The sequence below is a fragment of the Falco rusticolus genome, chromosome 1 (assembly GCF_015220075.1).
Source record: "Falco rusticolus isolate bFalRus1 chromosome 1, bFalRus1.pri, whole genome shotgun sequence".
Taxonomy (NCBI): Eukaryota; Metazoa; Chordata; class Aves; order Falconiformes; family Falconidae; genus Falco; species Falco rusticolus.
Window position 1 is genome coordinate 65160627 of NC_051187.1, and position 13528 is coordinate 65174154.

At 41.1% G+C, this 13528-nt stretch overlaps 1 protein-coding gene across 1 annotated transcript in view; it reads left to right on the forward strand.

Annotated features, from left to right (window-relative positions):
* Positions 1–13528, forward strand: part of ASAH1 (N-acylsphingosine amidohydrolase 1) — a 16181-nt gene continuing 2653 nt past the window's right edge. The window contains exons 1-10 of the mRNA XM_037382025.1: positions 1–150; positions 5149–5195; positions 5386–5476; positions 7569–7655; positions 8484–8562; positions 8927–9001; positions 9817–9862; positions 11299–11443; positions 12645–12699; positions 12906–12987. Of these exons, the coding sequence (XP_037237922.1) occupies positions 73–150; positions 5149–5195; positions 5386–5476; positions 7569–7655; positions 8484–8562; positions 8927–9001; positions 9817–9862; positions 11299–11443; positions 12645–12699; positions 12906–12987 (785 nt within the window). The 5' untranslated portion in view covers positions 1–72. The remainder of the gene's footprint in view (positions 151–5148; positions 5196–5385; positions 5477–7568; positions 7656–8483; positions 8563–8926; positions 9002–9816; positions 9863–11298; positions 11444–12644; positions 12700–12905; positions 12988–13528) is intronic.

Below are 13528 nucleotides of genomic sequence, written 5' to 3' on the forward strand. Positions count from 1 at the left end.
CTGACAGGCGGGGCGGTGTCATGTGGGCCGCCGCCCCGGGGAGCGCCGTGCCGAGCCGAGCCAGGAAGGAGGATGGCGAGCTGGGGCTGCGTGCTGCTGCCGCCCGCCGCGCTGCTCGTCGCGGCGCAGCTCGTCTGGGCACCGGACCCGGTGAGCCTGGCGGCGTGAGGGAAGGGGGCAGCGCGGATCGGATCGGCCTCGGCCCGCTCCGGGGGAGGTGGCGGGGTGCGGTGTGGTGCGGGCGGCCCTGCCAGAGGGGCCGGCGGGCCGGGGCTGTGCGGGGAGCCGGGCGCTCCGCGCTGCCCCGTGCAGGAGGCCGGGCGAGCCGGGAGGTCACGTCTGTGACATTGAAGTGGCGTCCCCCTGCCCTCACGGGCCCAGGCACTTGTAAATGGCTCCTCCGGCAGCCGGCGCGGCCACGGCACCGGTTACCAGCCTGGTGTTAATCGGGTGTGTTCTACAAGGCCCTGTTCGTTCCTGCGTTCGGTCCCGCTTACACCTGTAACGTGACTGTCCTAACGCTGCACGCCCGCAGCGGCCGTCGAAGCCGAGGTCGGGAAGCGCTCACCAGAAGCGCACACGCGTTTGGGTCCGGTTGGTGTGTGCGCTGGAGCTGCCCCCAGGGTGGGCCGTGCGGGTGGGACTGGGCTGTCGGGTTTTCTTGGTTTGGATTTTTTAACTGATAAGTATTTAACTTCTGGTGGAATCGTGAGGTGGGTGGGTGTGGGGTGCGTGTTTGGAACAGGCTGGCATCCGTCTCCTGGGCTGGTAAGCAGCTGCTCCTTCTTCCCCGTGTGTTGGCTGTGCCCGAGGCACTCCTCTGGCTCTCCAGGTCCTGCATCTCCTCATCCTCTGTGAAGAGGACAGGTTTTTAACCATCTCCGTATTTCAAAATAGTCTTTTGCAAAATGTTTATAAATATTTGGAGAACATACTACTTCTTGTATTTTTTTGGTGTTTGCTCTAAAGCTTTTCCTAGCAAATTATATGGATTTCAGGAAAAATAGTATAGGTTTGGGGAGAGGGGAGGACTGCAGGAAAGGCTTTAAAGGACTGTGGACATCTGGGTGATCCATGTTCCCTTAGCATCCTGACTACACAGAATTAAGCCCTCTTCTGTGCTCCCAATCCCATTTTTCCTCCCAAGAACAGCTTCCCAATATTATAAGCCAGCTCCAGCTTTAGAACACCGTCAGAATTTTAACAAAAGCTTCCCAGGGTGTGGAGTGGGGTGAAAGTGCCAGCTATCAGCAGAGCCTGTCATTAGAGCTTGATTTTGCATTTGATTGCACTTGGTACATCTTTGCATTTGCACAATATCCACTGGGTGTCCAGCTTGCCGGCTGTGCTGCCGTGTAGCCAGGTATCGGGCTTGGATATTTTACTTTCATTTGAGATGCCGGGATGATGCATCATTTGCTGAAGAATGAGCAAAGATTATTGTCTTCCTATGTACAACTGGTTGGGTTCTATTCGTTAACAAAGTACATAGAAGCTAAATGCCATGAATTACGTCTCAGTGGTGCAGACTGTCAGTGCTTTTAGCCTTCGGTTAGCCCCCCTCAACCACACTGAACTTTCTGTCCAAACTGCAGTTTAAATTGGCTTTGTTCCCATTTCTTCAGTGCTACAAGAGGTGTTCAGAAAGGTGAACGGCACTGGGGCTGCTGCTGCACGACAGAGTGTTGCGTTGGCATCATCCCATAAGGGGAGAAGAGCAGAGAGAAAAATATGTTTGACCACAGAGTCCATGGACCAAAGGATGCTATGTATAACAGATCACAGTGTCTGAAAGAGATTGAATGCTAGATCCTTACACTATGGAATCATATTTCATAGCTCAGAGATATCATTTTATATATTTTTTTAAAATATGAAGCTGAGAAACACCAAATACCAAGGAAGGATGCTAGAGATCGTCCACCTCAAAGCTGTTTTTGAGGGTAATAAAGAAAGTGCTGGCATTCTTTAGACTGGGCAAGCTACATTCAGCCTATTTCATGTGAATGAAATCAGGCTAGGTTTTAAAATATTTACTCAGCAGTTGTTAAACCATGCATTAATTTTCTTTACTGCAGTGAATAATAACTTTTATTACTTGATTTTTTTCTCCAGGTAGCAATTAATCCTGAGAGTTCACTAGCTATTTTGTTAGTGTTCTGCTCTAATTTTTTTTTCCTCATTCAGGTGGTCATAACATAAATCTTCTGTGCTTCTTCCATTTTTTCTTATGATTTCTGTCTTTTCCCTATACCATGCTCTCTTTCTCCTCCACTCTGTTCTCTTTCTTTTACTATTTTGATTCTGTGCTGCTATGCACCCATTTTTGTATCATTACATGCAGATGTGAAAGTCAGCAGTACATCAGATAATCAAAATATGCAACCTACTGTAACAGGTGATTTAAAAAAAGAAAAGAGTATTTAATCACTAGTCAAGAATACCCGTATTCCTTTTAGGGGGTTCAATGCATGGTTGAAAAGCAAATTTACAGTGATGACCCCCTGTTGGCAGCTAGCTTCTGCTAGCTTTTGCTAGGAGACCAGCTCTGGGTTGTCACGTTGGAAACGCGGGGCCATCCTCTCATGCTGGAAGGCTGCTTCTGCTTCTCTCAGACAGCATTTGTTGTTCTTCCACTATCAAGCCTCTGCAGAGGGGAGGATCTTGCTGACCACAGCAGTAACTTCATAGCTGCTTATTTCAGTCAAGTGATGGGAAGTGCCTGGTGTTTTTTCTGTCGCTGTAAGAAAATTCTTTAGGTGTCTTTTTTTTTTTTTTTTTTTTAACCTTGTCAGAAAGTTTGCAGTTAGTCTTTAGCTGATTGCAAAAGTTTACAATTTTTTTGTTCCTCGTTAGAACTTTGTATAAACAAACAACAAAAAAAGAAACTAAAAATCCCCCACATCTAGTTTTCTGGTTGTCTTGACATCTTTTTAAATTACTGCTTATGTGCCAGCATATGATAGTTTACCTAAAGACACTGTTAAGTCTTGGCTTTCTTCAGATACCTCAGTCAATGCTAGCAGTTTTAGAAGATATATAGTCTGTTTTGGAATTATTGGTTTCTTTAGCTATACATAGGCAGGTGAGAAGTCAAAAATTACTGATGTGTAAGGAGGGAACGTTTTCTCTGTCTCTCTCCCTTAACTCTCCCTTTAATTGTTGTTTTCCTCAGCTTATTTGTAGCTTAGGTTACAAAGGGCTAGGAAGGTAAAAATAGCTTCAAATACAAGATTAAAATCTCAGGAGAGAGCATCAGGAGTGTCACAACATTTAGCACCTGGAACATCACTTAAAATCCTCTGAAATCAGCTTGCATGGTTGCCACTGTTTGCTCTGTGTACACATAGTTGATACTATCAACATAGCAGTTGATATTGACAGATCAACTGAACTTTCATCCATTTCATATAATTTTTTGTTACAGGCTTTTGTGTATCAAGAAGCGTATTTTAACAGCAGGTATTTCCGGAAGGTCCAAATCTGTGCATCCGTTGCAGTAGGGTGTAAATACAATGTCACTTCTGATTTATTTTAGTATTGCAGGATTGAATACAAGACAATGGTATTGGTATTGTTCAGTATTTGCTTGGCTTTGCACAAAGCCTCTGACTTTGGTTGCCTAATTAGTCATCTGATAGCCTCCTGTACCCTCCTTGTTTTGAAATTTCCTCATTTTGAAAATTAAATGGCCTCTTGTGTTTGACCTTTTGTTCCAGCTATGCAAAGGCTATAACTGCACTGCAGTGTAATCTATGAAACACATAGCTGCTGGTTGTATACCTTCATCTTGTGTGGAGGGAAACCAAAATTCATCTCATGCCTTCTCCCAGCTATGGGAAACAATACAAAAAGAAAACAAATCCCACTTTAAAATTTCTGTTTCCAGCTGTAAGAAATTATGCCAGTGTTTGAAGTCCATGGCATTGTGTAAGACATTGTGTTTTCTAGATTAATGCGTTAAAAACAGATAATGTGATTAGCCCAAAGAGAACATGGACATTAGTTAGCTTGTTTGTCTCGGGTACATAGCTGCTAGAGCTTGTCTCAGGTTTTACTGGAGTCTGAACGCATTATAAGGACACATTAGTAATCTAATTAGTATAGCCAAATAAATATTGGAAACTGGGGGCAGGGGTGGGGAGGGGGGAAGTGGTGGCAGGATCCCTACATACTTTTGTTTCTGTTCTGTCTCCCAAACACTTGTGCTTTGGGAGCCTTTGTATGGACTCCTGGAAGAGTATGTATGCCTTTCCTTTTTCCTAGTGGGACATGCTGTGCTTTTATGAGCTTACTAATCTGCTCATATAGCTTGGGGACCAGATCTGGTTTGCTCTCAGCTGGCTTGAAGCCCGTGTGGCTAGCAGGCATTTGCTTATGTTTCATTGGGTAAAACATGCAATTATAATTGTGGCAGGTATACGCGTATGTTTATGTACGTATGTGCATGCTTTCTGTAATTGATGGGAAAACACACTTGCATTCACTCTGAGTACACCTAGATACAGTTCTCAAACTGTCATTTCTAACTAGCCATGCTTACAGGAATGAGGGTAACTAGTTATATTCCTGAAATGCGACTCTCATAATATTTAGCACCAGTTCAGCAGCATTTTTCGACACTAAATAAAAAGTCATGCTGTATAGCTCATTCCTCCCGCTGAGTAATTTGCCCAAAGTTCATTGCGCTTTCTCTGCCCCAGCTACACAGCGAAGCTTAACACTGAGCATGATTGTGAAAGACACTATAAAATGAGGTGATGAATTGAATGAATGGTACAAACTGGCCCATACTGAGATTAAAGGTTTCTGACTAAAGAATACGTTTTTGAAGTGCTCTTCATTGAGTCATACAAACCCATTTTTACTCAGTATATTTATTGTAAACTTGTACTTGCCTTGGATGACATTAGGCAAGTTGTCTGAAGGTCTTGTCAGACAGCACGGTGAAGTTGCTGTTTGTCCCCTACCTCTTGTATTCTTCTCTGCACCCTTTCCAAAGTCTCAAGACTTTCTCTTCCTTTATTATCAAATCATCATGAATTGAATTAACTGACTAGTCCTAAAGGTTTAATTCAAACCTAAGTCTGCTAGAATAACAAATTGTTTTAACAAAAGCTAAATAGTAATGTTTCACTGTCTTTACAGTATGGAGAAGAGTGCAGGAGTAAAACATACCCTCCTTCAGGACCAACGTAAGTAATCTGATTCAACTTGTCTAACAAATTACAGAAAGGTAATGATTTGCAAGACTGAACAGCTTTTTATTGTAACTTATTCCTGTTGCAGATCTAGAAAATACTAATTTCAGGTGGGGAGCACCTATTTCGTCAAATGTTTTTTCAAAACCTTCTTTAAATTTGAACTCTGGTACTTATTTTTCAGGTTCAAAGGGAATGTACCCACATATGTCATAAATCTTGATTTACCTCCCAGCAAAAGATGGGATAACTTGATGCACGACAAAAAGACAGAGGTATGAAGTGCAGAGCTTGCTTTGAAGCTCAGCAGGTATAGAACTAGCATGTGGCCTCTTATTTTGAAAAAAAGGTTTAGGAAGGAATTCATACCTGTGCTAAAAATTCTCTGAAAGGAGTAATATTTCTGGTTGACTTTTTTTATTATGATACTAGACTAAGATAATTGCTTGAGTAAAACTTTCTTCTGTTCGACACTTGAGCTAGCAGCATCAAAGATAGAGGCACTGATGTTTGGGATGTAGAGGAATAAAAAGCAGTGTGGCATAAAGCAGGCTTTTGTTTATCAGAGTTCCTTAGTCATGAAGCAATACAGAGCAAAGGGGGAGGACTACACCAAAGGGACAGCCTCAGTAAACTGAAGTGAAACCCAGACAGCATCCCTTCTCCTCTGCACATCCCTGCTTCTCTCAAACACAGCATGAGATGATGAAATGGCAAGGGCAAAACGAAGAACTCCCTGCCCTTTTCAGGGATGCTGGCTGCAGCACTGGTGTTTACACAGAAGAAATAATTTTAAAAATACTCAAGCCTATGAAAGTGAGTGTTGATGGGAGTTTTGATCTGCTGGAGGGCAGGAAAACTCTACAAGGGATCTGGACAGGCTGGACCGATGGGCCAAGGCCAATTGTATGAGGTTCAACAAGGATCAGTGCCAGGTCCTGCACTTGGGTCACAATAACCCCATGCAACACTACAGGTTTGGGATAGAGCAGCTGGAAAACTACCTTGCAGAAAACGAACTGGGGATGTGGGCTGACAGCTGGCCTAATAATGAGCCAGCAGTGTGTCCAGGTGGCCAAGAAGGCCAACAGCATCCTGGCCTGCATCAGAAATGATGTGGCCAGCAGGACAAGGGGTGTGATCATCCCCCTGAACTCAGCACTGGTGAGTCCACACCTCGAATACTGTGTTTGGTTTGGGGCCCCTCACTTCAAGGACATTGAGGTGCTGGAGCACGTCCAAAGGAGGGCAACAAAGCTGGTGAAGGGTCTAGAGAACAAGTCTGATGAGGAATGGCTGAGGGAACTGGAGAATGTTGTTTAGCCTGGAGGAGACTTGGGAGACCTTATCGCTCTCTACAGCTACCTAAAAGGGGGTTGTAGCAAGTTGGGTGTTGGTCTCTTCTGCCAAGTAGCAAGCGACAGTACAAGAAGAAATGGCCTCAAGTTGCAAAAGGGAAGATTTAGATTGGATGTTAGGCAATTTTTTTTCACTAAAAAGGTTATCAAGCATTGGAACAGGCTGCCCAGGGAAACTGGAAAGGTTAAGTCGCCATCCCTGGTGGTATTTAAGAGATGTGTAAATGTGGCGCTTAGGGACATGGTTTAGCGATGGACTTGGCAGCGTTAGGTTTATGGTTGGACTCAATGATCTTAAGGGTCTTTGCCAATCTAATGATTCTATGAATATGTTTGAAACTACTTAGAACAGCTCTTCTGACAGTTTCTGAAAATTCAATTTAGTAATGCTTAATTTCTCAAAAATGGCCAGGGATTTTTGCTGTATCCCTGCTGACTTTGACCTTTCAACTCTGAAAGCCAGACAAGTTCTACTTACAGCGTAGTATTTATTTTAAAAGTCTCATTTCAGCCAGTGGGTGTTGGAAGCTTCAGGTTGCACCTTAAATTCTGAAGGGTTTTCTCTCTCATGTATTTTGGAGTTAGATCACATGGAGTGGAACTTTATTTTTGGCCATTCACATGTAAAGCATGTACTTTTATTAGTCTTCAAGAACATCAGTGCTTAAGTGAAGAGCTTTTAATTCACATTTTTTAAGATAAAGAGTGCAAAATATTAAAATGCGATCGAAGGAGCAGAAGATGAGGATGGCTTTTTCCTGTAATTTGTTTTCTCTGGTAGAGGGATATACTGGAGCTAATCTAGAAAGTTACTTGAATAAAGCTTGAAGAGTGATCTTTAATGGGAGCTGGGGTTGTTTTTCTACCAAGAACACCACATTTAGCATTTTCTTTAAATATGTATTTTTCCAACAAATGTGTTTTTGAAAAGTATGTGAAGGAGTTCTGTTATTCTAGTAATCATTATTATCAAGATCTTCTATTCAGCAAAAGCCCTTGTTCTTTTTAGCTGAAGACTGTGGTCCAGAATATTAAAGATATAGCAAATACCTTCTTCCCCAGCGGCAAAGTTGTTGACATAGTGGATAACAAAATAGTAAGTATTTTCAGCTTAATTATTTTCTTGCTGTATGCTCAGACTACCAGAATTAGAATGCTACTAAATTTGGCAATTAAGACCTTTACAAGTGATAATTCTTCCTCTTCCAGTACAAAAATGCTGTTTTCAAGAGTTACTCTGAAATTTTGCCTCCTTGCCTAGTCTGAATTATGCAGGGCGGGGGGGTGGTGGAAATCAAGTTTTGAAAAGTGTAATAAATGTCTGATTACAGGGGCAACTTTGACTAGGCGTCATCTTAAAAAAATAGTTTGATTCTGCTTAAAATACGCTTTGGTGTAGAATCAGGACAGGGAAAACAGCGTAGCACTAGAGACTGCATAAGGTCAGATCTTTCCCTCATCTTTATTTACAGCAGCCTTAGGTCATGCTGGCCACTCTTCATTTTTATTCTGATGTGCCTGAGTGGGGTTGACATAAAGGTAGCACATACAGGTGGTCATAGCAATGTGTGAAATTTAGGGATTCACTTAAACACTGATGCCAAGCTCAGTTCCAGTTGAGCTCTTAACATAGGAGTCCTGCTTCACTCTGTTCCAGCTGTTGCTGCTCACAATAATTAGGATATTGTGCTAATCTCCATTGCTCACATGTCATATTTTGATAAGTAATAGTTTTTACTTTCCCTAGGAATGTACTTGTCTTCCAAGTGCTCTACAGATATCCTCAAGTTCTACAGACTGGACAGGAATTAAATACTTAATTTAGTAGTTGTGAGAAGGATGTACCTATTGGGGAGAAGTTTGCTTTAAGTAACAAAATAACATATATTTACATGAACAACGTACAAAAAGCTTTTCCTTTCAGGCTCATCTGACCGCCACGCTTCCTTATCCTTTCAATGAAGAACTCCAAGGGATTGCAAATTCATCTGGGATTCCTTTGGGTAATAGTTTCCAACACTTTATTAACATAGTGGAAAAGTAGAAATCCACACTCGTTCAAAATCAGCACGTGTAACAATCTGCAGTATAGTTGTAGTCATCTGTGACTTTAACAAATACATTATTAATTACATGCATAAAGCAATAAAGGCAGAAGGCGGCCAAGGGATTCTGATCCTTCCACTTGCCTTTCAGGAAGCTCTTGATTTTGCTGAACTGGTCATTTCAAAGATCAAACGAGATTAAAACAAAATTTCTTAAGAGAAATAAAGAATGCTGAACTTTGCAGTATGCTTTTTTCTAACTATTTTTTTCTGTTCATAGAAAAAGTTTTAAATTATTGAACTTTGTTTCTTTTTGTTCTAGGGGAAATTGTTATTTTTAACATCTTTTATGAAATCTTTACTGTATGTACATCAATAGTGGCGGAGGATAAAACAGGTAATGCAACCCAGAACAGTATTAACAACTTTCTTTTTGGAGAGGGTCCACCTCAATTACACAAACATAGTCCTCAACTGCAGGCAAGAAGGTCTAATAGAAAAGACTAAAACCAATGATAATAAAAATAATAAAAAGGTATTTCTTGAGAAGGGAATAAGAGATCATGGGTGTCTTCAGTTAAAAAAGGGGAAAAATACTTTCAGAGATGGCTTGCTTTTGGTTTTGTTGGGGTTTTTTTTTTGGGGGGGGGGTGTTTTGATGTTGTTTGGGTTTTTTTGATAGGTGGCAATTGTTTTTCTAGGGGAAAGAAACACCAGACACCTGATACCTCCTCAGTGCCATGAGGGATTCTAGTGCATCTGTTTTGCACCTAGTTTCTGCCTATCACATATGTATGGTGCTGGACAAAATGGACAGTCTGTTTTAAGAAAAGAGACTGTTTGATTCTCTTACTCAGTTCTGCAGCCCTTGTCTGCACCTGTCCAGCTTAGGAAGTTTCTGAGGGATTCTCAGAAGGCTTACAGACACCTCAAAGAGGAAGCTCAAGGTATTACCGTTGCATTAAGACTGAGGCACCTGAGGCTGAGATGGACAGCAGTTGACAAGATTACTTGATTTTGATTATGGCAAAACACTTCTCTGATCCAAAAAAACCCCACCGTATATCTGTGCTTGTGAAAAGGCCAACTAGGCAATGGTATTTTCCCAGCTTACTTTCCCAGCTACTTTTCCTGTTTGCTCATTTCCTGCTTTTCTAAGCTGAAATTTATGTCTTTTTATTTAAAAAATTATATTTATTTATTGTTATGTAGGGAAGCTGTACCATGCCAGAAACTTGGATTTTGGACTCTTTCTTGGGTAAGTACCTAAACTTGTGCCTTTTTTTTAAAAAAAAAAGAAAAAAAAAACCAATAAAAAAACCAAACCAAATAAAAAGCTAGCTGAACTTGAAATTTCTATGCTCATCCTTTGAGTCAAATGATGAACTGGATGTTGTCAAGACTGTGACAAGTAATTCTGCATTGTATGTTGTAAAAAAAGGCTAAAACGAACAACAGGATTGTTCTGCAGATTTTATGTCAAGCTACTCTGAGAGTGTCAGGAATGACTTTGTAAAACAATTGTGTTCAGTGTTAATTAGTGTTTTCTCAGCTCGAACCAAAAAACCTCCATGTAACCTTATCTCTGAGGTGCAGTATATTTTGTTCTTTATGTGATGGGACAGAAGCATCAATTTTAGTGTGTGGAATGGGATTGGATTGGAGCCTGGTTTTGAGGTTGTGGGTTTTTTCCACATTATCCCCCTAGCTTCTGTGCTGTGCTTTGCTGACACTTCCCATCATTCGTCATTTCTACTCAGGGGCCAGTGATTTGTATTCCACTGATTTAACATTATCACTCATTTGGATACAAACTCTGTAGTTTGTTGCCCAGCACTGGATTCTCTTTTGGTTCTCATTTCATACCTCATGATCAGGTAGCTCAGTGTTTGCTTTTATTATCCCAGTATATTTTGTAATGTCACTCATCCAGATGACTCTCAGTGCCCAAATGGAATTTAAATATCCATCTTCATTAAAATTATTACCTGCGTATCAAAAATTCAGTTGTTTTCAACTGTGACTCCACCTGTCCCTTGCTTTGGCTTGTAATGAGTTTTTCCCACTTCTCAGAAATACTGGGAACGTGCTTCCTGAAAATCAGGGCAACTTTCAAAGCTGTTCCCAGAACCTGGATTGATTCCAGAGAATGTAATGGTCTGCTAAGTGTTCTTTAGCACCCTCTTGCCTGCAAACTGTTCTGGCTTATTTTACAAACCCAAACTGGGACTTCCCTTTATGCAGAATAAATTCAGTAGTTTGTGGTTTGTTTTCTCCCTTTGAAAAGTAAGAATTTGAGGGAACCAGCTCATTCTGCTGCAGAACAAGCTACACATGCTTTGAGGATACAGTCGGTTTGGTGTCACAGGCAGTACCCTTAGCAGCCTCCCTTTATCGGGAGGAACAGAACAAAGTTACGTGTGCTCAAAACAAACCAGCTGTAATGGTGGTGCTGTTTAATACTGAGCTTTGTGTGAACAAAACTTGGTTCTTTTCACTGACTGCCTATGTGTTTAGATTTCCTAGTTCTCCCTTACTGCTGCTGCTTAGGTAGCAGCTACTGAGCAGCGGTGTTGGCTGTTGTGAGTAAGATCAGAGGACAGGCATCACATATGGAAAATCTGCGTGCTGTGAAGGGAAGTTCTAAAAGCTACTGAGAGAGGGAAGTTTTAAATGCAGTGCTGTCTTCTGCAGGTGGGATGTCAAAAATAATTCCTGGACTTTAACTCGGGAACTGAAGCCTCTAGTGGTAAACTTGGACTTCCAGAGAAACAACAAAACTGTATTCAAGTCTACAAATTTTGCAGGATACATAGGCATGGTGTCTGGAGTCAAACCAGTAAGTATGGGGAGGGGGCCTTGTCAATTTGTTAATAATTCTTCAGACTTGCCTTTAAGATGTAAATTTTTCTGCTTTCATCATGTCTTGGGATGTTTTTTAATAAATTACCTCATAATTATTCTGGTACACAGTATAGCTATTTGAAGAAAGGTAAAATAAGACAATGCTGCACTCTTCCTTGTGAAAGGAGATTGCATAAATGAGATATTTATGTTTGGAAAATTCTTAAAAACAATATTGAATTCTGAATACGAACAGGAGCGAATACAAAGTGCTCAAGTGGTTGGAATTTATTGATAGCAAATAGATACTGCTGTGATCCCAGAGGTAAAACGGCATACTTGTGCTATTTTAATTCTTTCTCCAGTCTTTCTTGGAAAATTTCCAAGTCCTATATGGCAAGATTTTTTTTTTTTTTAATAGGCACCTGAAATCTGGGGTTTATCTACATCTTAAAAACCAGCAGTACAGAACTATACCAGGGTCTCCAGCTTACCATAACTACTCCTTTTCTACATGCTCTGCCTTTACCCTCTATTATAGGTGGACCTTTTCATAGTAGAGCATTTCTGGTGTAAATCCCTGCACTGTATATTCATTTATTGTTGTCTTCTGGTCAAATAAATTGGAAAGAGTCCATTTTGAAAATGACCCAGTGTAGCTAAATTCTGCTTTCCTCTGAAAGAAACACTCGTTGAAGACGACTGGTATTTGAGTTTGAATTGCGCGTTTAAAGTAGCACGGATTGAATTGTGTACAGCTGCATGCCCATATGAACAGCAATCACTTATCTGGGTGTACTCAGCACTTGGACTTACAGTATCTTATTTCAAACTGGAATAGTATTCAGAGGTCTGAGAAGAACGTTACATACAGCAGGGGAAGGAAAACTGGTAATTCAGTGATGCAAACGAGGACCAAGCGAAAAATGGCGACAGGCTTGACTTGCTTAGCATAAAAGCATGGTTTGCTGGATTGTTGTGCCAGGTCAGAAAATGATGAATTATCACTTCTACTTACTCAAGCAGTGATAAATTATGTTCTTCACATGGGCTTGATCTTGCAGCCTATTACTCAAAGAGGAAGAGTGACAAACGAGAAATTCAGTTGGCACATAAATTGCAATGCGGCCTCTTGTATATCACTGGTATTAATGGACTGGTGATGGATGAAGGTTGACTTGTTTAATGCTTTTCAGGACTTGTTCACTCTGACAATGAATGAGCGTTTCAGTCTTGATGGTGGTTATGTTGGTGAGTAATGCTCGTTTCTTTCATTATTTCTGCACAAGTTTTCCAAACCTTGACCATACCGGTTACCTTAATAAACAGGCACGCAAATGGTGAAAGGATTCCAGATGAGTAGGATAAAGCACACTTCATTTTAAAGGCTGTGAAAGTTAGAATAGCATGGGTGAACTTTTTGTAAACACATTATTGTAACCAGTGACATTTTGCAGGAATCTTCGAATGGTTTCTCGGTAGAAGAGATGGTATGTGGATGGGCTTTCTTACAAGAACAGTGTTAGAGAATGCTACAAGGTATTCCCCCCTCCTCTACATAGTCTGCTGCTTTAATCTGCTTTGCTTTCAACTGGCATGAATACTGTAGATGTACGCTTAGTGTGTAATGAAACAGATATCTTCCTCGAAGCCTTGACATTAAATAGTTCTGGATTTGCTGGTACTCGGGGGGGCAGGGGGGAGGCATCACACATGATCCCTTAAATTTCCTCAGATTGTTTTCTTGGATTTTCCCCCTGCAATGAACTAATTGCAGAATGGCATCAAAACACATCCATCAGATATTAGTATATTACAGGAAGTGAACAGCAACAAAGCTGTAGTGCAGTAAATGAATTAGATGGAACATGACAGAGCATGTCATTTTATTCCTATTTTAAATGTAGATAAAGTGCAAAGACCACCTCTCAACACTATATTTTAAGTACAAAGTGAGTGGAGGATCTTTGCTTAAATGTGTTCCCTCATTGTGATACAATCTCCTCATACGTGCATGAAAGGGGAAGAAAGGTGTAACTACCCAAACTTCTCCTGGGTTTGTGAAACACTTTCTTCAGTA